This window comes from Limtongia smithiae (assembly GCF_038497785.1).
Source record: "Limtongia smithiae strain NRRL Y-17922 unplaced genomic scaffold V1518scaffold_12, whole genome shotgun sequence".
Taxonomy (NCBI): Eukaryota; Fungi; Ascomycota; class Lipomycetes; order Lipomycetales; family Lipomycetaceae; genus Limtongia; species Limtongia smithiae.
In genome coordinates, this window is record NW_027117633.1 from 371,891 (window position 1) to 398,803 (window position 26,913).

A 26,913-nucleotide genomic window follows, 5' to 3' on the forward strand; every position below is an offset into this window, starting at 1 on the left:
AGCGACGCGCCCAGATCCCCGTCTCCGTCAGCCACGCACCGCCACACAGCGCCCTAGCCCCTGCCCTAGCCCTGCCCCGGCCCCTTGCTCACCGCCGTCGCCACTTCCCAGCTGTCACTTAGCACAGGCACAGCATAGCACAGCAGCACTTCCTTCCCCACACAGCACGCAGCAATGGCCTCCAACTACAGCTCTATTCCCGCCTCCGAGGCGACTCCCCTCAAGGCCGAGTCCTCCGCCGCGTCCGCCGCGGACATCCCCTTCTCCAACCCGAACCGCATGGTCCGCACTGTCTTCGGCAGCGACTATCCCTCCTACCCCATCCATGAGAAGGCCGCCACCCTCATCACCACCAACCGTCATAAGCGGCCCGTCTTCTCCCTCGTCCTTGGCACTGTGTTTGCCATGCTCGTGGTCACTCTGTCGCTCTGCCTTATCCGCGGCTACCATACCTACTCTGGCTTCCGCGCAACGCATGACATCCCCCGCCGTGTCAACATCACTGCCATGGTTGATGGCTCCTACTACTACTCCTCTTACTCCGACTACTCGTACACCACTACTGAGAGCTACACCTCCTCATACAGCACCTTCTCCACTATCTACGGGCCCGTGCCGACTTACACCCCATAAGCGAAAGGATCCTGCATTTGTACGACTTGTATTCATGATCACCTGCATGTGTGTTTTAGACGCATCGTTTTTCTTCTTGGCTAGAGTATATTGGAGTTTCTTTGTGGCTGCTTTGTGGATGTTTAATTGTCAATCATGATCATTTTAATCACGACGTGGAATCACGCATCTCATGCACCGTGCACTTCCGCTCAGTCTGCCCATATATCCTTACGCTGACCAAAGCTCCTCTTTTAACTTCTACTGCAACTCTTACTCTTATCGCCCTATCATCGCTGCGCAGTGTTGTGTGTAGAACGGTGTCCGCTACTCACGGATAACTCCGTAACTCCCATTTCTCCCACGTCCCATTTTCACGGTGCTCCAGGTGGCAACCAAACCCAACACCCCGCATCATTCCCCATTGCATCGCGGCACACCACCACCCCCTTCTCAGCATGGTCATGCTCCTGCTGAAGCAGCCGGCTACGCCGAAGCTGCCGATCACGAACCTGCCACAGGCAGTCGAGGTCGACCGCGAACAGGCGTCCGTGGACGATATCGTCACCGCGATCCAGTCCTCCACGAAGCTCGCGCCATCGAGGCTTAAGCTGTTTCTCGCGTCGTCAAAGACGGTCTTAGTCCCGAATTCGCCGCTCAAGGTGTACGACATGCACGACGGCACGCGTGTTCTAGTCAAAGACATCGGTATGGTTCTCCCGTAATTGTGAAATTCGTGTACTGACGGTTGCAGGGCCCCAGATCAACCGGAGGACACTCCTACTCACCGCCTACACCGGCCCGGTCTTTATCCACATCCTATGCTACTACTTCCAGACCCTCGTCTACGGCACTTCCTTCCAACACACAGCCTCCCAGGTCCTCGCATTCACCCTCATTACCCTCCACTTTGCAAAACGCATCTTCGAGACCCTCTTTGTCCACGTCTTCTACCGCATCACCGCTTCTTTTTACTCCGTCTACATGTACCTTTTTCACTACTGGCTACTCTCAGGGGTATTCATGGCGTACTATATATACTACCCCTCCTGCGCGACGTCTGAATCCTCGCAGGCGTCGATCGACTCGTCATCTTCAGGCGCGTCATCCCCCTCCGTCGCCATCGCCCGTGGCGTGTGCTCATCCTCGATCTCCCTTCTCTCCTCCTCCATCGATACCGAGGAAACTTCCCTGTACTTCCTCTCCGCCCTTTGGATCTTTGCAGAACTCTCCAACTTCGAAACCCACCTCATCCTCGCAAACCTGCACATCCGTTTCCCCCGGCCCTCATACGCCTCCTCCTCTTTCGCACCGTCGCACTCCCGCCTCCTTGCCGCCGCCTCCCCGTCCGCCTCCTCCTCACCCACCTCCTCTCGCCCATCCTCCCCGCGCCCGTCCTCGCCCTTCCGTCTCAACAACGCTGCCGCATCCACGCTCATCTCCCGCCGCATCCCAAAGGGCTACGGCTTCGATTGGGTCTCCTGTCCAAACTACTTCTTTGAGCTCATCGCATGGACTGCAATCACACTCATCACGCGCAGCTTCGCGTCCTTGCTCTTCCTCGTTGCGACCGGCATGCAGATGTGGCGTCGCGCTGTTAGAAAGCACGAGCTGTACAAAAAGGAGTTCGGCGTGCATTATCCAAAGTACCGCAAGGTCCTCATTCCGTATATCAAGTGATTTTGTGGTTTAGTAATGTACATGCAAGCTATCTATCACCCTCTTCAGTTCGAGTGTCAGATTTGGCGCCGCATATTTAGGGTCATTTTCACATGCTCGTCCCGCGGCCTTTGTGTGCGCGGGGGCTCTGTTCGTCCGCTGGAAGCTTGACAATGCTTCGCCGTCTACGTTGACGACGCGCAGCTCATCGTTCTTGTAGTAATCTGAATTATTCCTCAGCGGCCACCTGCTTCACACGAGGACCGGATCGCAGGATGCCATCGCCGCGGAGCTGCCAGTTCACGGACGTCGACCGCGACGGCGGCGGCGGCGGGCGTACTCTGTAAGACTACAACGCGTCGTGCCGCACCACGCGCGCAAAGATGATGAAGAAGACTACATTTTGACTGACGCACTTGGCAAGCTGTTGTCGAATCAGTGGAGATGCAATCGCTACGAAGTCGTATGCTGCCGCGAACCCGCACCGCATGTTTAAACGCGCAGCGTGCTCGTTACTAGGACTCACCAGTTTTTAAAAATATTGTTCTACGTTTTATCTGACCTGATTATATGGTAGTATGAGACAACGATCGTGGTGGAAAGAAGCGATTACAGGTCAAGAACGTGGGTTACAAGTTCGTGAAGTTTGGGAGGATATGAACGTGCCGCACAATGCTGGAATGTCAACCACGTCGGGTTGTGTAAGGTACTCGACTCCACGCGCAGGTCGTCGTGACCTATGTGACGCCGAACAGCATCATCTTGCGCAAGCTATGTTCGCGCACTTTACATTTTATTTCGGATGCTGTGGTACACATGTTCCTCTCGTTATTGCACTTGCACCCGTCTTCAGAAAGGCGATGATCTAGAAACTCAGCAAGCAATGCAGCGACCGAGCGGGAACATGGCAAAAAAGGATCGCCGCAATGACAGAAGTACAACCAAGTAGCCAGAATTTAGACCGAAAACGACACGATCGGCCGCCCGCCCTAAACGTGAAGCTGTGTGGTGCACGGCGACAGGTTGCGGTGAAGACTAGCGCTCCAGTGATAAAATGGCGACAGCCCTTGCAGCACAAAACCACATGCCGGTAGATGCGCCACTAATAAGCCCATCAGCGCAAGCAATGGCGGCAGGATCTACTCTTCGACTGTAATAAGCTCGCACTGCAACCGTTACGGATACGCACCAACACATCGGCACAAATCTTGTTGTAGAGATAGATCGCTAGCAGAAGCCATGCGTGGCGTAATAAAATACAGGTATTGCTGCGTCTGCTATCATAATTTTTATTCATTGTTCAGAATCCGTGCTCGGTGCAGGAGGTCTCGCTCTCATGGAGGCTGCGCTTCTCCGGCTCAGAAAAGGTCATGTCTGGATGTGAGCCAGATGCATGATGACAACACAATGTTCTAGTGTAATATAAAACGGCAGGAAGTAAGTAACAACAACTTGGATGCAGAACGAGACCGGTTGGATCCCCGGAGGAAGCAGAGACACAGGCAGCTCCACTACGGGGATCACAGACAGGATGCTAACGCAGGCGAATTTCTGTGGACACCTCTTATCGCTACTGGCAGGCACATACACGGTCTAAAGAGCGCGACATACGCTGGCTACACGTGTGCAGAATTTGTCCTGTCACGACGACTGGACAAACGTCTGCGCGCAAAACGTGCAGCACGTGGCTCTGGCACGTGGCACCATGAATCCTAAATAATTGAAGACCTTCCCAGGCCGTGGTGAAATCAGCTGCTCAGTGTTCTCTTTACAAGCCGCAGAATTGCAACCCTAAACCTCCAGTCCAGGCACCGTAGTAGCATTGCGAGTATTGGCGACATTGAGGTAATGATTGCCCTGTGGGGTATATACTGTACTTCAGCACTTTTGCTGTTTGGCTGAACTGCAACGGGTATTTCCGCCGACTAAGCGGGCTAGCTAAGTGCTCTCTCCTCGAAGGAAAATGTAGCTGACTTTGTACTCGCAAACTCTGACAAGCCATTTCTGTGAGCTCGTCTTGAAGCGCCGCCACAGCAGGCTGTGTTGTGTCTCGTTTTCCGTGGTCTTGAAATTGGAACAGTTGGAACACAGACAGCGTGCTCGCGAGCGCAAGGCGTCACTGATTATTGGCCTGCTTTGTAGACGGCAACTAATCACACAGACTGGACTCATGCATTAACCACTCTGAAATACAACTCCCGCCTTCCGTCATTTAATAAGTAATGACAGTCTTCAACACCAACCGACCCTCATCGTCCACCGTCCGTCCCGCCACCTTGAACGCATCATCAACGCTCTCCAGCCCGCTAAACTCATGCGTCACCAACCGGTCAAACACGGGAATCCGCTTTTCCACCAGCAGCCGTATCGCGGTGGCATATACATTCGCATACCGAAACACACCGAGCAGATCTACCTCGCGCACAGCTGCGGCGCTGAGGTGGAGTGATTGCACGGGCGAGCCCATGCCGACAAGCATGACTTTGCCGCCGGATTTGGCGGCGTAGATGCCGGATTGCACGCAGGACTCGACGCCGGTGCATTCGAATACCACGTCGAAATGACCTGCGGCGCCGTCGTCCAGCGCGAGCATCGCATCGGCGGTTGTGCGTGCGTCGGCGAGTTTCTCATCGATTGTGCTTGCGGTCGTGGCAGGTACGGGCACGGTGTATCCCCCTGTAGCAAACCCATTTGCGACCGCAAAATCCACGCGCGCAGCTGCTATATCGCCAACCACAACCGTGGAAGCGCCCGACACTTTTGCGATAGCAGCACAAAACAGCCCCACCGCACCAGCACCAAGCACAAGCACCCTCATCCCCGGCTCCACGCGCGCGCGCCGCCCGGCATGTATCGCGACGGACAACGGCTCAATCAACGCTGCCTGGGAATACGATATCGACGCGGGTAATTTGTGACATAGCATCGCAGGGTGGTTAATGCGATCCTGTAATGTGCCCTGAAAATGCGGAAACGACTTGGCTGACGACCGGAATTGCATGCGCGAGCAGAGGTTATAACGCCCCTGGAGACAGAATTCACACAACAAGCACGAAATGCCGACCTCGATCGCGACGCGGTCGCCGATTGCAAAATCGGAAACCTCATTGCCGACGGCCACGATAATCCCTGCGGCCTCGTGTCCGAGCGAGAGCGGTTCGCGCACGATGAAGTCGCCGTTGCGGAAGTGCGTGTAGTAGTGCAGGTCGGAGCCGCAGAGGGTTGTAGCTTTCATTTTGACTTGAACTTCATTTGGCTGCGGAGGTGCGATTTCCCGCGTTTGCTGCTTGTGTTAGCATGGTCGTGTCACGCGTTAGCAGCCTGACATACAAGAACAAGCTGCTTCGGTCCGACGAGCACAGACGCGGTGATAGTAGTGGTTGCCATATTGTGCTGCTACTGCGAAGCATCGCGATGCCAGCGCCACCGTGGGTATTTCAATCCCATTTCTGACTTAATGCGGGGAAGCAAGTGGCCTGTCCCGGACGTCGACCTCTCCCGGATTTCCTCGCGACCCCACACTCTGTACGCACAGCCGCACGATCCCCCTCCGCGTCATCCTCCGCACCGTCTCGTATCAAGACTTAAAAATATATTTATTCTGTGAAGGCCGTTGCAGACGCATCTATATGTCGCGCCACTTGGCCTCTCCACCGGAGTCGGCGGTCTTGCTGGTTGACACATCGGTCGCCAGGGTCTCAACGTGGCCGTGCTCACCTGTGCCGGGAGCGCTGTCGCGTCACGCTAAGAAACTCGTCTCTCGCTTATGGTGCTCACACAGGTCGGTATCTATTCTCCTTCTTGACGCCGGCAACCATGTCCTGCCCTTCTGTCGGCATAGAGCGACAGTTAGCCCAGGAAATCGCCATGCTGACCGCCACGAAGTACCGCGCCGTTGACGCCCTCGGCCCTCTGTCATGCTGACTCTGTGGCGGACTGGTTATCCGCGTTACTGCAATTTCAGAACAAGCATACAGGCTGTGTGCATGGCGAAGCAGCAGAGTGTGCTTTGCGTTCAACTGCCGCGAGGAGGTCGCATCACGGCTCCAAGCCTGCTCGACGTTAGCACGGAAGTCTCATGTTCCCACAGGCTGGCAGCTAGAGAAGTGCAGGAACACTTAGTGCGTGGGTGGACTCCGGCACTGTCGCGCGACAGAGTCGTGTGCCCTCCGAATCCCAGCCGACGTATGATGACGACATCTGCGCACCACGCAAACAGGCGCCGCGCCACGCGAGCAAGCGCACAGAAAGCCTCCGACGACTGGGCTGCCTGCTTGCTGCAGTGGCGGGCATCCAGGCTCAAGTAAGCCCGCGACGGCCGCCCGGCGGCTGCGGCGCAGCGACCATGCGTGCGGCAAGCGACCGTTGTTGATACGCGGAATGGGGGGGGTCCCCATATACCCCGCCCCAACGGTGCCGCACGCTATCCTCCACGCAGTTCGCGCTCCACGGCAGTGCGCGTCATCGCACGCGCGTATGTTCTCATCCGCCCCATGTATCCGGCAGCCGACAATGCGCCGGCCACGGCACAGCGTTTCACTACGTCACCGCGCCGCTTGCGTCGAGCGGTGCGACGAGCTAGGCCCCTAGTGCCAAGAGTGCTCTCGCCGGAGTGGCCCTCCCGCGTGCACCTGTTCGGCCACCAAGCCCTAGGTTGTGACCGCGCACTCGAGCACTGCGCTCTGTGTGCTCGGTCGCGAGCATTGACTCAGCTTGAGTCAGCGCGATCACTCGCGGCCGGGCTTGGGGAAGTGAGATGCTGCCAATTAACGGAACGGCGCTCCCCGAGGTCGGGCCGGCACCGCATGCGGCACTGCCGAGATTACTGCGGTCCTGTGCCACAACTTCGAATACGAGCCCAACTCGGCTGGCGACATGTTTCAGCGGTCGCTAGTCCACTATTGCACTAGACTCTGTTTCATGAACAGCGAGCGACTTGGGCAAAGCGCTGCACTATTATCATTCTCCAGATCTCGTGGGTGCTCGGAAGGTAAACTGCAGTTCCGAAAGGAGCAAAAATTTATTGCGCCTGGTAAACAGCGAATATCACAAACAAAGTATTACGACAGGTGCTTAGACAACCTTCTCGATATTCTCGTGCTCGTCCTTCTCGGGGGACTCGGCAGGCATGCGTGCACGAGGGTTGTACTCGAGACCCTTCCGGCGGCAGTAGTCCTCCTCGAAAATCTCGTCGATCTGCTCGAGGGTGTAGCGGGCCGTCTCGACGTAGTACATGTGGATGAGCGGGAGGAATGAGAAGTTAAACACCGCGAAAATGATATAGAAACGCCAGCCAATGTTTGCAATTCCGATGGGCGTGATGAGCACAACGGTGTAGTTGCAAATCCAGTTGGTCGCAGTGGCGGCGCCGGCGACAAGAGTGCGGTGCGTCTGCGAGCCAATCTCGGCGGGGTACACCCAGGCGGACACGCAGTTGGTCATGCCGAAGGAGGTATAGTACATGAACATGAACGCGATGGCGAGCTTGTTGGTTGACTTCGTACCGACGCCGAGACCGATGGCGACCATGGTGTAGCAGATACCCTGGGAGAGGTAGCCGTAGAACATCATCCTCTTGCGGCCGAACGAGTCCACGTACAACGTAGAAAGTCCAGTCGAAATGACCAGGTTGATGGAGTTGACACCGCTGAGAATGAGCGACATGGTGTGGCTCAGGCCCAGGGAGTTCTGGAACAGCGTGGCGAGGTAGTAGAGAATGACGTTGATACCTCCGAACTGCTGGAAAAACTGGCTGCCAGCGCCGAGCAGGAGACGACGGAATCCCTGTAGCTCATCGTCCTTGAAGATATCCTTCCACGTCGTGGTCCGCGCAACCTCCTCCTCGTGCTCGACATGCAAGAGAATGTCCATCTTCTCGGACGTGACCTTCTCATCGTCGAGAGGCAGCTCGAGCAAGCGCGAAAGCACGTTCTGAGCCTCGTCGAGTCGGCGCTTCGATACAAGCCAACGCGGAGACTCGGGCAGGAACGGAACCATGACTAGACAGCAAAGCGCGAAGGCACACTGGAAACCGAGAGGGAATCGCCACGAAAAGTCGCTGTTCACGTAGCGCATGCCAAAGTTGAGCCACGACGCAGCACTAACGCCAAAGACGTTGACAACGAGCTGCACCGCCATCATACGGCCGCGTAAGAACGCTTCGCAGGTCTCGGACTGCCAAATGGGGATGGTCACAGTGATAAACCCGTTGCCGAAACCAGCGACCGCGCGTCCGACGATGAGATGCTCCACCTTGAACGCCGAGCACTGCAACACTCCGCCGATTATGTGGATAACGCACCCAATCATGATCATGGTCTTACGTCCGCGGCGGTTGCCCACGGCCAGCGTGAAGATCGCACCAAAGAAGCAGCCAAGATCGAATGTCGCCGTGATGTGCGCCTGCAACGTTGAACCCGGGTTGTTGAACTGGGCAAGGAAGTAGTCGTTCGTGAGAATACCACTGAACAGACCGCCATCGTAGCCGAAGAGAGTGAAACCAAAGCCACAGCACAGCGTGATGAGAGCACCAACATTGAAGCGGTAGCCGAAGAGTGTGAAACCCATGTTGTGTATCGTAGCAAAGCCGGTAAGGGAAGCGCGAGATGAGGTGTCAGAAGAAGGGACGGGGGAACGGGCAATATATAGACACGGCTGAGAAGGAGTTAGCGGAGCGGGGTGCGTGCGTGGAGAAGCGCAGCGAACGGGGCTGGTGCAGCAGCAGAATGCGGGGAAAGTGCACTCGTCAGTGTGGCGACAAAGCGCGAAAACCAAACACTGGCGTCGACGGGTTCGAGAACGACTCACGAGGGGCGTTGTCCTCGACTCCTAGCTCACACTCTGTGTGTATGTGAGCGATCTGCTAATCGTCCCCGGCTGATTGCGGGGAAACGCCACAGCACCCCGGATTCTCACTACCCCTAACCCGATGCTCGGCTGTTGCGTCGCAGGTTCGCCGCGGCTTCTCGGTCACAAACTCACCACCCACGCAGCCGGCCTGTGAGCCGTGCCGCCGACTCCTGTCGTCAGCTGGTCTTCCGCCTGCTTAAAGGCCTGACATGACCCCGGGAGGGGCGCGCACGTAGGAAATACACTGTGCAACCTGTGTGCGCGGTGTGTTAGAAACGCGCAGGGCCGCGTAGCGCTGCAGCTGGCCCGACGCGGCCACTGCAGAGAGACACTGCAACTTCGGCATGAGCGCGGCCCATCGCCCGGCAAGCACGCAGTTGCCGAGCCTGCTGCGCGCACGCACCGCCACAACCCCACCCCGCAGCACCCACGGCGCGTGGCGGCCGCTGCGCGTGGTGCGGGGTCACCCGCCCCACACGCCCGCGTGCTCGGTGCTGCTTTGCGCGAAACTCGTGCCTGTAGTGCGCCAGAGCATAGCAATGCAGTGCTCCTTCGCCACGACGCTGCGCGGTCGACTGTCGTGCGCACACGGACTCTCCGCCTACTGTAGTCGCGTCATCGTGAAAAGAAGTCGCAGAGCGACAGGAGCGGCACCCGTCCCCTCTTCACGGCAGCCATACAGCCGCTGTACGCCGGTCACGTCTAGCCGACTCCGGTCCGTATCTCGCGAGCCGATATAACGCGTTCCCACTGCGTATTCTCCTCTGTTCTCAAACATTTCCCTCTCTGTTCGCGCGAAATCAACATGGCCTCCAGGTATGCATGCATTTTGCGTGGATGCGGAGGTGGTGTGGGAGTGTGGCTAATCAGCACGCAGCGTCTCTTTCACTCTCAACTCCGGCTACGAGATCCCCGCCATCGGCCTCGGGACGTGGCAGTCCCCCGACGAGGAGGTGTACACTGCCGTCACCACCGCGCTCAAGTGCGGGTATCACCACATCGACGCCGCGCTCGTACGTGCCTTGTGCTGGTTGTATGTTGGGCTTCGCTAACTCGGGCGGTCGCCAGTGCTACGGCAACGAGAAAGTCGTCGGCCGCGCGCTCAAAGACTCCGGCGTCCCTCGCGAAAAGTACTTCCTCACCTCGAAGCTCTGGTGCTCCGGCCACACGCGCGTGGCGGAGGAACTCGACAAGTCGCTCGCGGACCTCGGCGTCGACTACCTCGACCTATACCTCATGCACTGGCCGCTGACCCTCAACCCCGAAGGCAACCACCCGCTCTTCCCCACCAAGCCTGACGGCAGTCGCGACCTCCTCGCCGACGACGTGTGGAACTACGTTGACACCTGGGCGTCCATGCAGAAACTCGTGGCCACCGGCAAAGTGCGCTCCATTGGCGTCGCGAACTTCTCCACAGTCCATCTCGAGCGCTTGCTGTCCTCGCCATCAACCACGATTGTCCCCGCCGTTAACCAGGTTGAATTGCACCCGTACAACCCACAGTTCAGACTGCTGTCGTACTGCAAGTCGAAGGGCATCCATGTCACCGCGTATTCCCCGCTCGGGTCTACCGCCGCGCCGCTGCAGGACGAGCCGGTTATCAAAAAGATCGCAGAGGCGGTCGGACACTCCCCCGCGCAGGTGCTCATTGCCTGGGGCGTATGGCGTGGAACCAGCGTGATCCCCAAGAGTGTGACGCCCTCGCGCATTGTGGCGAACTTGGTCGACTTCACCCTGCCCGACGAGTACGGCCCTCTCATCGACCGCATCTCGGAGACGACACAGCGCCGCATCGTGCGTCCGAACTGGGGTGTACCGATCTTCCTCGACGACGAGTAGTGTATGTATAGTGACTAGTAGATAAATAGCGTTCTTAAGCCTTAATTGTAGTGCGTGGCATGAATTTTGGACGGACTACTTTGCGCAGTTCGGGGCGTATTGTACGAAGAGCGTAGTGTACCTTCGCAATCTGCTCTTAAAACGACGAATATTGTACAGCAACACACCTAGTGTATTGGAGCGCTGGTGTCTTCAAAGTATGTGCTTATTCGAGCCGTCGGAGCGGGCGAATTGCGCCCAGTTCGGGCGCGTCTTAAATGCGGAGTTCCGGTGGAAGTCTTTGTGGGGCTAGCCAGGGCCGAACTAAGATTCAGGGGGTGCCAGCACATCTACAGAAGTCAAGGAGCTCTACGACCAATGTGGAACCAAAATCACTATATTCAGCAAATCAAAACGTTTTAAACCCTAGCAATCATAGTCCATGTTTAGGCAGAGGGACCGGGAAGAGCGATATCGACGCTGTGCTTCGAGCGCAGACTCTCCATGAGCGAGTATGCGATGGACACCGCCTTGGCAGCGTCCTTCAGGTTGAAGTGCGCCTCGGTGCCGTCTAGAATCCAGTCGCGGAAGCCCTCGATCTCGAGCTTGAACGCCTCAGTGAAGAGCTCCATGTGGCTTTTGGCGCCGATCATGCGCGTGCCTGTCTCATCCGAGATATCAACCTGCAACAAGCGAGGCTGGCCGTTAATGAGGATGCGACCCTTGGTGCCCATGATTTCTGTCATGGTGTGATGACCATGGCGGTTGTTGCGGCTGCCGTAGACGTTCATCACGGTCTTATCACCGTCGAGATTGACAAGGCCAAGGGCATCATCCACATCGCCAAACTCCTTGAATTGCGGGAACAGGTTCGCGCTGCCGGTGCCATAAGCGGATGTGGGCAGCACGTCCTTGCCAAGAAGATACAGGCACGCATCGATATCGTGGATTGTGCAGTCGACGAAGATGCCACCGGAGTGCTTGATGTAGTTGATCAGGAACTCGTCGTTCTGGTACAGATCAGTGGTCTGCGAGCGCAGCGTTGTGACCTCACCGATCTCTCCGTTCTTGATGCGTCGAGCTGCCTCGACGAACACGGACGCATAGCGGCGGGGGAATGCGCAGGCGACCTTCAGGTTCGGATACTTAAGCGACTCGTAGTACACGGCCCACGCGTCGGCGGGGTTTCCCGCGATCGGCTTCTCGCAGAGGACGTGCTTACCGGCCTTAAGCGCGCCGAATACCTGATCCTTGTGGAATCCAGTAGGGGTGACGAGCAGGACGGCGTCGACGTTAGGGAGGTTAACGAACTCGTTGTAGTCGGGCGTGACAACGCCCTCAGGGCCGAGCACTGACTTGGCCCACTCGATCTCGTGGGGAAGCACGGTGCAGACTGCAGTGACGGTGACACGGCTAAGACTAAGTATGTTTTCGATGTGGATGCGGCCCATGCGGCCGGCGCCAGCGACACCGATGCGAAGGACGGGAGGAGCAGTCATTATGTTGGCGGTGGTGTGGATGGCGGCGGTGGTGTGAACAGTAGTGGTGGTGGTGGTGTGGATGGGTGGTGTGAAGTGTGAGGAGAGCAGCGCCGGGGGATTAATAACCTGGGGGATGCGGGGTGGGTGCGCGGGGGTACGCGGGGGTGCGAGCGGGGAAGTCGAGAAGGCAGCGGCGGACCAGACACGGCCGATCCGGTTGAGCTTGCGCTGCTGGATTCGGAGGACGGAGAGCGACTGCCGCAGCATGGCGTGACGCGTTCGCAGCGGCTTTATGGCGCGAACTCGCGATCTTCTGGCCGTTCATCTTTCGCAGCAGCGGCAAATGGATACAGCCGTGCCGCGTCACGTGCTGCCCCGCACTGCGCCTCGCTCGGCGCGGCGCTCCCCGCACTGCGTCTCGTCCTTAATAAGGCCGGCCACCACCACGATCTCTCATCATCATCCGCACTCACCTCTTCTCCTCTGCAGCAATGGTCTCCTACGTCGACGTTCCCAAGCCCGCCTCGCTTCCCACGACGCCCATCCCTGACCTCTCCGAGGCCCAGGTGGTCGCCATCGCCCAGAACTTTGTGGACCGCTTCTCCGCCGCCACCGAGGCCGCTGACGCCGCCGCCTTCGATGCGCTCTTCGCCCCTGGCGAGTCTTTCTGGCGCGACACCATCGCATTCACCTCTGACTTCCGCTCCATTGGCAAGCCCAACATCGCCCAGGCTGCCGCTGACAGACTCCCGTCCGCCAAGGCCGGTGCTGGTGTGTTGACCCTCGATCCTGTCCCCTCGGTTGAGCATCCGTTCCCCGATGTGTCCTACATTGAGTTTTTCTTCACTTTCACTTCCGCTCTCGGCAGCTGTGTTGGCGTCACTCGCCTCGTCCCGGGCGCCGTCCCCGGTGAGTACGTCGCGTGGCTGCTCTACACCACCCTTGACAGTGTGACCGGCTCGCCTGAGCGCGCGTTCGGTCAACGTGTCCGCGGCGCGCACAACACCAAGCTCTCGTATGACGAGATCCGCGCCGCCGAGGTCGAGAACCCCAAGCCTGAGGTCATCATTGTCGGTGGCGGCCACAACGGTCTTGAGCTGGCTGCTCGTCTCCGTGCCTTTGGTGTTCAGTCGCTCGTCATCGATCGCTACGCTCGCGTCGGCGACAACTGGCGTCTGCGCTACAAGTCGCTCTCTCTGCACGATCCCCTCTGGTCCAATGAGCTCGCCTACATGCCGTACCCCGCCACGTGGCCCATTTTCACCCCCTCTGGCAAGCTTGCCAACTTCCTCGAGTACTACGTCGATGGTCTCGAGCTGGACGTCTGGACCGAGTCCGAGATTGTCACCCCGGAGACCTATTTCGACGAGGCCAAGAAGGAGTGGTTCGTGACCATCTCCCGCAAGGGTGTTAAGCACACCTTCGTTGTGTCCCACCTTGCGCTCGCGACCGGCATTGGTGGCGGTCACCCTAAGTTCCCCCCGCCCTTCAAGGGCCAGGAGCTCTTCAAGAAGCCGATCGTGCACTCGTCGCACCACAAGGCTGGACTCGACTGGTCTGGCAAGACCGCGCTTGTTGTCGGCGCCTGCACTTCCGCACACGATATCTCGCTCGACTTCTTTAACAAGGGTGCAGACATCACCATGCTTCAGCGCTCGCCGACCTACGTCATGTCTGTCGAGCACGGTGTTCCGACCGTCAACCCTTACAAGGAGGGCACCAATATCTGGGCCACTGACATGCTTGCCGAGGCTGCTCCCAAGTACGTCGCGCGTCTCTACCACAAGCGCTTCGTTCCCATCATCAAGGAGCTCGACAAGGATCTCCTCGCCGGTCTCAAGAAGGCTGGATTCAAGCTTTACGACGGTATCGAGGACTGCGGTTTCTTCATTAACACCAACTCCCGTTCCGGTGGCTACTACTACGATACCGGCGCCTCCCCCCGCATCGCCAGCGGCGACATCAAGGTCAAGGGCAGCGAGATTGCTTCCTTCTCCGAGGACACTGTGTTCTTCAAGGACGGCTCCTCCATGAAGCCTGACATCGTCGTCATGGCCACTGGCTACACTGGCTTCAAGGACACCGTCAAGGAGATTCTCGGCGACAAGTACGCTGCGACTTTCAAGGAGTTCTGGGACTTTGACCGGGAGGGTGAGCTCAACGGCGTGTGCCGCGACATCGGCATCCCTAACGTGTACTACATCGTGGGCCCGCTGTCTGGCGCGCGCTTCAACTGCAAGATCACAGCGCTGCAGATCATCGCAGAGAAGAAGGGCTTGCTCGGACCGCGGTACACCATTGAGGCTCAGGAGACTGGGAAGTACACTGTCTAGATGTGCAGTAGCTCAGTAATTATATGAGAATATGCTTGTTTTGGTAATTTTTACAATTAGATATATGTGATATGTGGTACTCAATGCTATTTGCTTTCTTAACATGTGATCTTGCCCTGTTGCCCGGCTCAAAATAGTCTTCCGGTCATGCGGTCGTGCGGCCAGTTACGCGACCGGCGATGGCTCCGTCTCCGGCCCGTGACCGACGACCAGGGCGCGCAGACGCCCGACGGAGTGCGCGGGGGCCACGGCCTGCAGCTGTCTCGGCTGCGCGCGTGGAACTGCGCCGCAGGGGCCTGCGGGGCAAGACGCCGCGGACATCACGGCTTCTTCGCCCATGTTGCCGACTGCCGCCGCCGTCGCCGCACTCGTGGGTTCGGTCACAAACCGAGTCCAAGGACGGCGGCGCCACACGAACAAGTGTCAGCTCAGCGCCACACCCCGCCAGCCCAGCGCTGGGCCGACAACTTGTGCGTTGTGTCTCCGACCGTCACACGCTGAGCGCGACTCTGATAGCTACCCCGCAAATTCCACTTTCTGCTCTTCGATACCCAGTCCCTGGTGCGCGCGCGCTGACCGCCGAGGTCTCTTCGCTTTTCACTCGCCTTGTTCTCCCTCTTCCCTCTCTCCGCCGCCGCCGTCATGCCGCCCGTCGACCCCCCGCCGCAGAAGCCGAAGCCCTCACGCTCGTCCATCGCGTGCAAGCGTTGCCACGCATCGAAAATCAGATGCGACGTGTCCATCAACGGGTCGCCATGCACTCGCTGCCGCGAGCGCGGGCTCACCGATTGCCAGCAGATCCAGTCGCGGCGCGGCCTGTACGACAGGAAGGAGTGGATGCGCAAGATGCGTATGAAGGAGCGCGCGGCAGAGACTACTGCAGCCTCGCCCTCCACGACAACGACTCCTCCGGCGACGACTGTAAAGGAGGATACCCCCGCGAAACCCCCCCCGCCGCCTCCGCCGCCGCCGCCGCCGCCGGCGGTGGCGACATCGACTACGGGTCTCAGTGACGTTGCCGCGAACGACAGCGACGTTATTGAAATTACTTCGCCGCGACTGGACAACGCGCAACTCGTGTTCTCCCGCAACGCGCGGGGAACTGCGACTCCCATCCACGAGCTTGTCCAGCCGCTCGCCCGCAACTATCAGAACCATCTCTGCTTTGTGCTCCCTGAGAGCTCCGCCGCTGGAGGCGGACGCGACGGTTTTCTGCACAGCATAATCGGACCACCGCATCCAGTGCAGCAGCAACAGCAGCAGCAAGAGCAGCAGCAAGCACAGACATCTCAATTCCTATCACGTCCCAGCGGCCGCAACACTTACGGCATCGTACACGGTACGGCGCTGCAGCATGGTGCCGCACAATGGTCCGTCGTGCTCGGATACTTTATGAACAACGCTGCCGAACTCGCCGACCGCAACTCGCTCTCCTACTTTGGCGACTCGTTCCCTATCAGCAACCTCTTCCGAGACGTGTTCCCGGTCGATAGCGACGGCCGCACTCCTGCCCGGCCAAAGCCAGCGCGCATATCCTCCTCCATCACCGCCAATACCACTCGCCATCCGGAGCACCTCTCCGCTGACAAAATCGCATTTCTCGAGTCGGAAGGATGCTTCACGCGGCCGCCTAAAGATGTTCTTGATCAGTTCATCGGCACGTACTTTCAGCGCGTGCACCCCTTCTATGCTATCATCGACCGCGCAGCGTTTGTGAAGACGTACAACGAGGACAAGTGTCCGTGGATTCTGCTCAACGCCATGTGCTTCGCTGCTGTCACATATTGTCCTCTGGACTTGATATGTCGACACAGCGCGTGTACGCGGCGCGAGGCACGCACGACGTTCTACTACCGTGCGAAGACTCTGTTTGATATTTCGTACGAAAAGAACAAGATGGTACTTCTCCAAAGCGCAGTGCTGCTCTCCTTCTGGGGCGGTGAGCCGAACGATTACTGGAACACATTCTCGTGGATGAACATCGCAATCAATATCGCCGAAACCCTCGGTATCCACCGCAAGCGACCGTACATCGACATCTCGGACGAGGACCGCGGTCTCTGGAAACGTATTTGGTCGTGTCTCGTCACGCGGGACAGCTTCTGCGCCGCGCTGCTCGGCAAACCTCTCCGCATCAACCTCCTTCAATGCGACGCCGAATTCACCGCGCTCGCCGATTTCGAGTCTGACATTGACCCCGCCGCAGACACTGGCGAGATGTGGGGTGTCCGCGTGGTCGAGCACGGCATGTACGTGATGGCGATGACACGCCTTGCCGTCATCCTCCGCGAAATGGTCATCGCGCGCACAACAAGCCAGGCAACCCCCGAGTTTTTCACGCGCATGAAGTTCGAGCTTGAAATGTGGCAACGCGAGCTTCCAGATACCCTGCGCTATTCCGTCGCCACCGCGCCGAATGTCGATGTAAACAAGCACATCTACGGCGTCTCCGTCGCGCTCGTGTACAACCACAACATCCTATACCTACACCAGCTCGCCTCCCCACAGATCCTCTTACGCGCGGAATACGATCACGATCCGATTCTCTCCCGTGAAGCAGCAATGAACGCGGTCTCCGAGATCGCGGACCTCGGAAGTATGCTTGTCACAAAATCCGCAATTTCCCTTCTCCCACAAAATGCGTACGCGTGCTTCTTCATGGCAAACGTAATGCTCTTCACGCAGATACGCAACAACATTTCTGCCGGCTGCATGAACTCGGATTCAACAAATTTGCTAAAGTCGCAGCTCAAAATATGCGAAATGATCGTTTTTCATTCTCAGGATCATTGGGATCACGCAGATTGGGTGCTTGCAATGTCCGAGAGCGTTAGACAGCGGTTAGAAGTGATTTCAAAGGAGATGAAAAACGCGGAAGCAGCTACCGCCGCAAACGGTTTCACACAGCAGGATACCCCACTATCAGGTTCAGCGGAGGGTAAAATACCGACACACACACCAAGCGACTCGCAAGCTGGCATAACGCAGCAAGCAAATCCATTTTCCCAAGCGCAAGGCACCACCAACAACACCACAGCCCCACCATCCGGCGACTACTTCGCGCAGTTCTCAGAAGCAGGAACTACTTCAGCCGACTTTTCCTCAATGATAAACTTCCCGATCTTCATGTCGACCGACACCGACCTCGACGAGTTCATGCGGAGTTTCTACATCCCTCCACTCACCGCGGCAAATACTGCAGCCAACACGGCTGCAAACAGCCCTCGCGTACCGGCGTCCTCCACTTCTGCGACTGCGGACTCCTCTAGTCTAGGCGATGACATCGACGGGAACGGCCCGGGAAGCTTAACCGGCAGCAGCGATACGCAGAGCTTCGATGCTAGTAGTGTCGGGAGTAGTACCTCGGATGGGGGTACATCATCAAGACAGGGGCAGCTGCAATGGGATTAACTCGTTGTAAATCTTGTCGAAGCCATTTGTCATAATCAGTTAGCCAATCATAAAGGTGTTACATGGCAACTTTTGTGTAGAGCGACCGCAAGTTCAACATCTCCGGCGTCCTGTACATCTTCAGAAAGCTCGCAACTGTTACGCGGCGACGCCTCAGGGAACATGCTCCTAGACGTGCGGTCATGTGCTCGGCCGGAGAAAGCAACTGTTAGAACGTGTGCTGGGAGTTACTGCCCGCATCCAAAACAGAACAAACTCATCCGTGTGATTTACACACATTCGGGGGAGCAGCACGGCAAAGCTCGAGCTGGTAGTCGTATTCGTGCATACTGGCAATTGTTTGGGCTTTTTAATTTATATCTACGTCTTTCTTAGGGTACTGGAAGTGGACGTTTTGGAACCTGATGTCGCAAGTCGCGTTAACGCATCGCAAGAGCTGGAGTGCTATCTTTCAGCGGCCCAAACAGCGTGCAAGTAAATCTAAACTGCTCACACCTTTCTTCGCCGATATTCCCCACATGTTCATCATTATATTGATCCTAGAACAAATACATTACAAATTCCCTTACATATTCAAGTAACCTCGCACCTATCATACAGAACACATTACTTACTACCAACCTCATGTCATTACCGTCGTCACCTTCTTCGAGATGCTCTAGTCGACTCCATAACAGAGTCAACATCCCTTGCTTCTGACAGCTTCTTGCTCGGTAAACTGACCCTCGAACTCGTCCGTCTCTCACTGCCAGGTGCATCCCAGATTCTCTTCTTTCGCGTCTTCCGGACACCATTGATGGGTGTTCGTATAGTTGTGCTCGTAGCTGGCTCTTCAGATACTTGTAGATTGCTGCTCTGGATGTTTGGCGTGTTGGTAGGCGGCGCGTCAACTGGTGGCGCCGGTGCACTGTTAGGCACAGCTGATATTGATATAGCCGTCGGTGTAGCCGTGGGCGTGGGTGTAGGTATGGGCATAGGAGCAGCCGCAGGTAAAGAGAGAGGCTCTGATATACCACTCGTAGGGCGTGAGAGCAAAACAGAAGCAGCAGTAGACAACGATGAAGACACAGCACCAGAGGACGACAAAAACAAAGCAACCGCTTCGGAATATATTGACGAGCGCGTTGTGGACGACAAAACCGGCGGAGCCGAAACGAGACTAGGCGGCGTCTGAGTAGCTGAGACGACTACGTCAACCGAAGAACGCAATGAACTTCGCGTAAATATCCGAGTTGGCGCAGAGCCGGCGGAAAACGAGTCGGTAGTAGGTAATCGTGAAGCTGGAGTCCGTGACATAGCCCCTCCGGTAGAAATAGTGACTAGTTGCTGGTCAAGTGGAGTATTAGGAGCGCCAAATGACGGGCTAGTGAAGAAGGACGGTGCAGGTCTCGTGACAGTGGTGATAGATAACGAACTGGGCTGAAGGAGTGGTGCATCAACAATAGAAACGGACGATAATCTGGTCGGAAGCGGTGCCACAGTAGTATCGGATGGCACGTAAAGAGCTGACACTGCATCAGAAGCTACAGAAGGAATATTAGTCGGGAGAGGTAATGCGGCAACAGTAGCGATGGATGGCAGACTAGTGGGTAAAGATGGTGTGGTAGCAGTAACGACAGCAGCGGCATCCGCGATCATAGGAGTAGCGGCAGTCAGAAGAGCAGCATCAACAGCGAGATCATTTTCTTTCTCGCCAGAGACGGTCAAGCCCATGCTGCGGGTGTTGCGCCACGTCCGCCGGAGATTGGGCCGCGGAGGTATGGGAGAAGTTCGCTTGCGGGGCTGTCTTCCAGGTGCAACCGTCAAGCGCTGCGCATCAGGAGGTAGTGGTGGTGATGGCTGTGGAGAAGGAAAAGGAGAAGGAGGAGGTCGTTGAACACTCGGAGTATTGGAGGTCGGCGAAAGAACGGTCACCGGGGAAGTTGGAGCAACAACAGTAATTGTGTCGGCATCGTCATCGTTGTCGTTGACCTTGTCATTCTGATCTCCGCCAGTGATACCATCCCCGGTATCGCTATCGTATTCGCCATCATATTCGTCCATATGATCATTCGTGTCTCTGTGATCAGTGCCATTGCCCTCATCAACATTACCATCGTCCTTGCCGTCAACCTCCCTCCCTTGTTGCTTGTTCTTCTGCATCGACAAGAGATAAAAGCACGTATTCGCAATCTTTCCAACCAACTCTTCCTGCTTGCGGTGCAGGATTTCATACTTGAGGACATATGTCTTCCCAAGCTCGAGCAGCTCGTCTATCGTCATCTTGGTCTGCACATCAGGTCAGGAATCGCAGCACAGATCAATAGTCGATTGCCTTGCATACAATATTTTGCCTCGAACTTCGCTCAGGGCACTTGGAGAGGTGCTTCACACTCCCCCGCCGGTTCCCGAACACCGTGCCGCAGCCGTATGGACACACATACGGTACTCCCGGGATGAAGGAGCTCGGCAAACTGGTATGACTCGCCCTCGCTGTATGCATGTCAACTCAAATCAATTAAAAAAATTAATACTAGAAACCTACCTCCTCCGAATTGATTGTTCTTCTGAAAAGGCATACCAGAGTGAGTGGAAGAGAGAGGCGATGGGCTGTGTTGATGTGAGTTCGCGGTGGATCTCTTTACGCGACACAGCCGCACAGATACGTTCCGCCCAACGCGCGAATTGCACGTCATGCAGTCGCGAGCGGCAGCCTGTATCATCTGCTAGAGAATTGTGCTTGCTATTTGAAATTGCTATCGTACTTAGATGCAGTTCGTAACGCGCATCTGTCGTGTCGGAGTGCCATCGCGGGTCTCGTCGGCGCGGCCGCGTTTCCTTCGTCCTGTACTCCCCTAATAAGCCAGTCTCAGTCTTAGTCTCACCATAACATTGAACATTCAGACAAAATTTTGACAAAAAAATTTGCTAGTAACATTTTGTAGATTCTTAGTAAGAATCCTATATCGACAAGGGAGTCGTGCTATTGCACGCATTTTGTGATTCCTACAGTTTCCATTTTCGAACGACAATTACTTCGGCACTGATAGCGCGCGCACCAAAGTGTGAACGCTTGCAGACATTACAAGTGATGCTTGATCCGAAAAATCCCGGAATGAACTGAATTCGCAACGGTAATCGGCTCAACGCTAGAGGTGAATTACCGATGTGTTATTCCGATACCAAGTCAGATTGCTAATCATGTTCGATGTTATGTGTAGCACGATGTACTGTGAGATCTATTACGATGGCGACTTCAAAATTTGATAAAATACAATACAGTACATGCTCTCTGCCCATTTCTGCCTGAGAAGCGAATACTAATAAGTAGAAAATGCACTTGTTCACGTTCTTGAAGTATTACGATGATTCGCCGATTCCAACACCGCTGCTAATGTCGCCGCTCGAGATTTCGATCTGCGTGAATTATTATTGCGCCAGCATTCAAGAGCCAGCAACCATAACAGAGACAATTATTAAATAAATCACACGTCATAATAGAGAGACCATGAATAGTCAAGAGAACGAAACCCAAAAATAAGCACCCAACAGAGAAAAAAATCATCCAGAGACAAAAGCACACAGGAGAGGAAGTGAACATAAGAACAGCCGCAACAGAACGAAATCGGCAGAATAAGAATCAGTAGAACGAGACACCACAGTGCAAGCGAGAACGAGATGCTAATTTTTTTCGTGCTTTTGAACACTGAATGAATAAGTTTACGTTCTGCAAGTAAATGGTCGACTTCGATGGAACTACGAGACAGAGCAGCGTTGAATGAGAATTGTTATTATGCGTCTAGTTAGAACTGGATAAAGACGACAGTAGTTTCAGTTGTCTGTGCTAATTTGCGCTCTCATCTCTGACTTCTTTGGCGTGACTACCATGCGACCTGTAAACTCCAATTCTCAAGCATGTCCGATGTTTGCTGAATAATAGCGTGAAGAGTATCACACAACAATACTTCCCTGCAACGTGTTCGATTGATAATGGCTATACACGGTGATGGTAGTCGCAATATCGTCCAGGTGACAATAGTTTGAAGCAGTAGATAACTGTGAAATGCGTATGGATCCTAAAGCAGCGTTGGTGCGCCTTCCGAGTCATGTCAGAATAGCAATAATAATGAAACTGAGAGCAATTACAAAGTGTAGAAATTCACGGCTCAAGCAGTCTAAGCATCGGCGTGCTCAACGTCGTCTGTGTTGGATGACCGGGTGCGGTTCTGCCGTGTCACGCGGACTTGGGACTCCAGTGGTTACGCATAGTCATAGCCCGCACCCGCAGTTTGAGCAATAGCTGTGCTGGTTCGCCGGTACTGGAGCTGACGCAGTGTAGCCGAGCGCGATACCGTGAATTGGCAGAGTTTGTGCAATCCATCACAGAGTGTAAGGTAGGTTGCGCAGATTGGAGCGGTGCGAGACTGAATGAAAGATACATACACAAGAGTGCAAGGCGGCGGCGATGGATGGGAGAAGAAGAAATATTTTCAGACCACAGGAGATACGCAGTTTTGTGTTTCTGGCGAGAGCGCGGAAGAGAGCCGGGAATTGCAAGCCCGCCTGGTGCCAAGCGTAGCAACTCATGGCGCTGGCAGACGGAATTGTTTTAGCACTCATCTCCGCTTCTGGCCTCCTTGTAGCAAAATTCGGCGTTGCTCGTATTTCAAGTACAGTGTGCTGATGAAGTTTGATTATTTGTGGCAACAGATCGAACGAAGACGTTGACTGAATTCCTGATTGGGAGGTCGCCTCGCACACGAGGTCGCAGAGAAGCCACTGCGCAGCATTACAAACGACCGAAGTTACATCATAAATCCCACAAATGGTGTTGGTAAATTTAGATGCGCGCTTGCTTGCGCGCAACTGAGTATTATGCTTCGGTGTGTCCCGCGCGTCGTCCTGCTCCTGAGGGCCAGGTCAACTTGTTCGTACCCTGCTATTCCCTAGCGTTCTCGTCCCTGCATCCCGCTTCATCTCTGGCCATTCGTTTCCTTGCTACAGCCTATCTATGCCATAATGACGATACCCTGAAGTGAAATCTTGGATGCGGATGGTCGACTGCCAATGCTGCAGCGGGCTTCCATTTGGGCTATAACTGCATGCCCTCCGCTTCGTATAAATTTTGATACACTTTAAAAGGCATATCATTATCAGTAGAGAAAGTTCAAAAATACTACCCAATCAAGCCCAACCGCCTCTTCGGTGGTGCGAGGGAAGAATACGACATCTCATTCAGATTCACAGTCATTGCTGACGTCAACTCTCGTCTCGTGGACTTCGCGCATCCCAATATTCAAGCAAGTTGGCATTCCTTGCTAGAACTAGGCTTATTCATCCGTGGAAACGCTTCAATTCGCGTATCTGCTCGCTCTGCTGTTGTACTGAACACAAATAGAAGAGAAATGGCACTTGTTCATGCTCATTGATAGAAAAAGGTCGCATCCTTATCGATTGTCGGTCAAATTACACAACACTTTGAATTTGTTCATTTGTGATTCTTGATCTGCTTGAGTAACAGCGTTATTGTACTAGTGTCAAAGAGGCAGAAATGATAATAGAGATAGTAATAAAAAATAATACGCAAAACATTGACCACTCAGAGCCAATAGAATTCAGAGGGAAGCAACATAACGAGCAGCTGAGCAAGAAGCACACAGAACGAGAACTCAGTGTACTCTAACGCAGAGCTCACAACAACTAATGTAGTACAAATTTCCTGGGAGTAGGCGAGGTTATTATGTCCTCAGATGCCGTCGCTGATGTCGTGCCAGGTCGTCGTTTTTGTCGGAAGTTGGTAGTGCTCTCACACAGTAGAGGGGCAAGTGCTAAAGTGTTTGCCGATCTAGATTACCGGACACTGCAGTTTGGACTCCCCGCAAATAACGAAAACCGTGTTGTCGCGCATTCGTATTATCGTGTAGCATGTCGTCGCCTGCAGTTGCTCCATCCATCGGGATACGTCAAATAAGCCATCTGATTGGCAGTGCTGCGTACGCAAGGTGATTCCATCATTGAACCTTTGACGTGTTGCATTAGTAAGGGGATGTATGCGGGCTGCAGAGATGTATATCATGCCGGAAGGCGGTGTGTTGGTGTGACGCTCTGATTGTTATTGTTTGCGCTAGAGATCTATAGAGTCGACTTCTGTGCTAATGCATCCAATCGTGGAACCGCGAACAAGTGCACAAGAATATATAAAAAGACTAGATAAACGAAAAGAAAGAAGAAGACAAGAATACAGCCATGGTGCGAGAAAGAAGAGGGAAAGGACAGAAGCGAGCGAACGAGAATATCAATCAACCTAGCAGCGTGGCAATTTAGCCCTTATATTAGGGCTAGATCTGTGCGAGGGCAGATCGCGTCAGTCGACAGCAATCCGTCGACGTCTCTTCTTAGCATTACGTTATGCTTGAGTCGTTGTTGAGCGTATAGCTGTGCATACTTAGACTTGTTGAAAGTTGTAGTATAGTACTAACAATCTCTTGTTTAACTGTCTGGCACATTAGTTGAGAGGATGCAAATATAATAGCACCCTATCTCAGTAAAAATATATTCGCTTTGTGCTCATCCATTTGTTTACAGAGCTCGGCTAGCAGAATTACTTTTCAAGTCTTCATATACAAGTCCCGTTGTACTCTCTGCAGGGCGAGAAAGTGATCAATAGCTTGCAACTAAAATCAATACCGTCGATCGCTGCCTCACCTTCGTAGTATAAATTCACAGCAAATACTGATCATAATTGAAAAGGAATAAAACTACCTGCCTAAGATCCGAGCTTCAATTTGCGAAGGAGCTGGGCGCGAGACCACCAACTTCGAACCCTGTAATCGCAGTTAGTAGTTGTTCAATAACTCATACACGAGACACATACCGTTTGCCGAATATATACAACGGAATGGATAACCCGAAGCACACCACCAACGAGATCGCACCAAGCACGTCAAAAACCTGCGCCGGGCCCTTCCTTGTAACCCAGTTGTTGAAAAAATATGAAAATCCGTAAAACAAGATATTCTTGAAGGACATTACCAGGATCACGATTTCGATGGAGAGCTCACGATATGCATCAACCGTGTAATTACTGGCGCCAATCGTCACCGCTGTCATGCCGCCGCATAGCATGCCGATCATCGCCGAGCTAACAATTGCGCCGCGGCCTTGTTCGTAGAAGTTGCCAAAGCCGAAGCAGCCGAAGGCGACTCCAAATGAGCCGAGCATAACACAGATTGGCAGTCGGAATTCGGGCTGGGTGATCTTAGGAAAAAAATTCTTGACGTACATCATGCAAATGGCTCACCTCAAATACGCCATTATTCTTTCGAGAGACCCAGACGGCCATAGGATCACTGATGAAGTAGAAGAAGACCGACACGATGATACCTGCAATCAAAGGCCCAATAGATAGGAAGCCGAGCGCCTGCGCCGAAAGGTTATACGGCTCTACACTGTAGAGCTGCGAAATGGAATAGTTAATGCACACGATCCATGCAAGCGGAATAGCCATGGCGAGGACGATCCAGCAAATTGCGGGGTTCAGAATAATCGCGATTGGCCGCAAGAAGAGAACTATCAAGCTCTCGGAGGAGTAAGTGCCATGGCACAGTGCGATCGTCCGCCAATAATTCCTTTTCTCGGGTACCGATCGTGCTGGTGTCGATGCGTTCACGGATTCTTGCTTCTCCAGATGCTCTGGCTCTGGCGCCTTCTCTGCGTCCGTCACGAACGTGTCTTCGCCGTTAACATCAATTTCAAAAACGGCGTCGCGAATGAACATCGTTTCCGTTGCACAGAACACCATCAGGAGACATTGAATCGCCATGAACGGTATGTAGATGTAAAACAGGTACTTCCATCCTAAGTGCGTAGCAATTGGACCAGCAATAATCGAAGTTGACAAGTTTACAGCACCGAAATAGAAGTTAAACAACGCCATTCGCAGACCGCGCTCGTGAAGAAAGTACATATCCCCGATCAGAGAGACAACCATACTTTCATAAGCACAACTACCAACACCTTGAATAATACGTCCTGCCAATATGCCCGAGTAATTGTCTGAACACGCACAAATGATGGTTCCGATCAGACATGCAAATGATGCTCCAACAAATTGCGGCCGCTTTCCGTACTTTCGGCTCAACGCCGATACAAACGGGCCCAACAGTCCAGCCACTAGAAGCTGGTATCCAGTCAACAGTGCGATATCGGTGACCGTGACATTTAGGGCCGTTGCCATGTCTGAAGTTGCGGCCGCCAGAAGCGGGCCAGGAACGGCACTGCACATTACATAGCCGAAGGTGTGCACAAGCAGCAATAAATCACGATGTCGAAGTTTCCAATTCTGTAGAGTGTCAGTGATTTTCTATTCAGTCTGCTCCAATTCGCTACATACCAATGGATCATTGGGATCGTCAGAAGGCTGCGGGACAAGCACAATGTGTCCATCAGCGCCAGCAAAATGCTTCAAGGCTGGCGCGCCTTCGGAGCCGAAAAACTCGTCATCCAAGAGCGAAGTCCCGGGGACATGAGCGAGTTTGTGATCTTGTAGTACTCCCAAGCCCATGATGGCGGATATTTGCCGGTGTTAGTCTAAGAACTGTCATAGAGACCCGCGACAGTGGCAGATTTATAACGAGCGACGCGGCTGGAAATTATCAAATCATTGCGGGGAAGACCCCGCAGCATCGAGCGTAATTCGCCAAGATTTGGTTCCATGATCGTCGTTGCTTGCATACACTGGAAACGTCGTGGGAAGGTGTGTGGAGGATGCG

At 54.7% G+C, this 26,913-nt stretch overlaps 10 protein-coding genes across 10 annotated transcripts; 5 read left to right on the plus strand and 5 right to left on the minus strand.

Annotated features, from left to right (window-relative positions):
* Positions 1-174: 174 nt before the first annotated feature.
* V1518DRAFT_429307 (uncharacterized protein) lies at positions 175-633 on the plus strand (the record flags this gene model as incomplete). Its single annotated transcript, XM_066906124.1, has 1 exon — positions 175-633. The coding sequence occupies one exon, from the start codon at positions 175-177 to the stop codon at positions 631-633; it is 459 nt and encodes a 152-aa protein (XP_066757719.1).
* A 437-nt stretch (positions 634-1,070) lies between these two features.
* On the plus strand, positions 1,071-2,292 carry V1518DRAFT_429308 (3-oxo-5-alpha-steroid 4-dehydrogenase-domain-containing protein; the record flags this gene model as incomplete). The annotated part of the gene is made up of 2 exons (XM_066906125.1): positions 1,071-1,320; positions 1,367-2,292. 2 exons carry the CDS (start codon positions 1,071-1,073, stop codon positions 2,290-2,292), a joined length of 1,176 nt encoding a protein of 391 aa, XP_066757720.1.
* Positions 2,293-4,483: 2,191 nt separating this feature from the next.
* V1518DRAFT_429309 (chaperonin 10-like protein) lies at positions 4,484-5,658 on the minus strand (the record flags this gene model as incomplete). The annotated part of the gene is made up of 2 exons (XM_066906126.1): positions 4,484-5,554; positions 5,602-5,658. 2 exons carry the CDS (start codon positions 5,656-5,658, stop codon positions 4,484-4,486), a joined length of 1,128 nt encoding a protein of 375 aa, XP_066757721.1.
* A 1,610-nt stretch (positions 5,659-7,268) lies between these two features.
* Positions 7,269-9,203, minus strand: V1518DRAFT_421955 (general substrate transporter). Its single transcript, XM_066905336.1, has one exon. The coding sequence runs from the start codon at positions 8,836-8,838 to the stop codon at positions 7,345-7,347; it is 1,494 nt and encodes a 497-aa protein (XP_066757722.1). The 5' UTR covers positions 8,839-9,203; the 3' UTR covers positions 7,269-7,344.
* Positions 9,204-9,641: 438 nt separating this feature from the next.
* Positions 9,642-11,106, plus strand: V1518DRAFT_421957 (NADP-dependent oxidoreductase domain-containing protein). Its single transcript, XM_066905337.1, has 3 exons — positions 9,642-9,936; positions 9,998-10,133; positions 10,189-11,106. The coding sequence occupies exons 1-3, from the start codon at positions 9,926-9,928 to the stop codon at positions 10,957-10,959; spliced, it is 918 nt and encodes a 305-aa protein (XP_066757723.1). The 5' UTR covers positions 9,642-9,925; the 3' UTR covers positions 10,960-11,106.
* Positions 11,107-11,319: 213 nt separating this feature from the next.
* On the minus strand, positions 11,320-12,734 carry V1518DRAFT_421958 (uncharacterized protein). Its single transcript, XM_066905338.1, has one exon. It carries the CDS (start codon positions 12,684-12,686, stop codon positions 11,385-11,387), a length of 1,302 nt encoding a protein of 433 aa, XP_066757724.1. The 5' UTR covers positions 12,687-12,734; the 3' UTR covers positions 11,320-11,384.
* A 128-nt stretch (positions 12,735-12,862) lies between these two features.
* On the plus strand, positions 12,863-14,861 carry V1518DRAFT_421959 (uncharacterized protein). Its single transcript, XM_066905339.1, has one exon. It carries the CDS (start codon positions 12,911-12,913, stop codon positions 14,750-14,752), a length of 1,842 nt encoding a protein of 613 aa, XP_066757725.1. The 5' UTR covers positions 12,863-12,910; the 3' UTR covers positions 14,753-14,861.
* Positions 14,862-15,098: 237 nt separating this feature from the next.
* Positions 15,099-18,163, plus strand: V1518DRAFT_397394 (fungal-specific transcription factor domain-containing protein; the record flags this gene model as incomplete). Its single annotated transcript, XM_066901824.1, has 3 exons — positions 15,099-15,673; positions 15,932-17,599; positions 17,741-18,163. The coding sequence occupies exons 1-3, from the start codon at positions 15,395-15,397 to the stop codon at positions 18,161-18,163; spliced, it is 2,370 nt and encodes a 789-aa protein (XP_066757726.1). The 5' UTR covers positions 15,099-15,394.
* A 503-nt stretch (positions 18,164-18,666) lies between these two features.
* V1518DRAFT_421961 (uncharacterized protein) lies at positions 18,667-20,961 on the minus strand. Its single transcript, XM_066905340.1, has 3 exons — positions 20,688-20,961; positions 20,487-20,635; positions 18,667-20,431 (listed from the first exon to the last, which is right to left on the minus strand). Exons 1-3 carry the CDS (start codon positions 20,863-20,865, stop codon positions 18,803-18,805), a joined length of 1,956 nt encoding a protein of 651 aa, XP_066757727.1. The 5' UTR covers positions 20,866-20,961; the 3' UTR covers positions 18,667-18,802.
* Positions 20,962-24,908: 3,947 nt separating this feature from the next.
* V1518DRAFT_429316 (major facilitator superfamily domain-containing protein) lies at positions 24,909-26,705 on the minus strand (the record flags this gene model as incomplete). Its single annotated transcript, XM_066906127.1, has 4 exons — positions 24,909-24,966; positions 25,017-25,390; positions 25,443-26,483; positions 26,535-26,705. The coding sequence occupies 4 exons, from the start codon at positions 26,703-26,705 to the stop codon at positions 24,909-24,911; spliced, it is 1,644 nt and encodes a 547-aa protein (XP_066757728.1).
* Between the last annotated feature and the right edge of the window lie 208 nt (positions 26,706-26,913).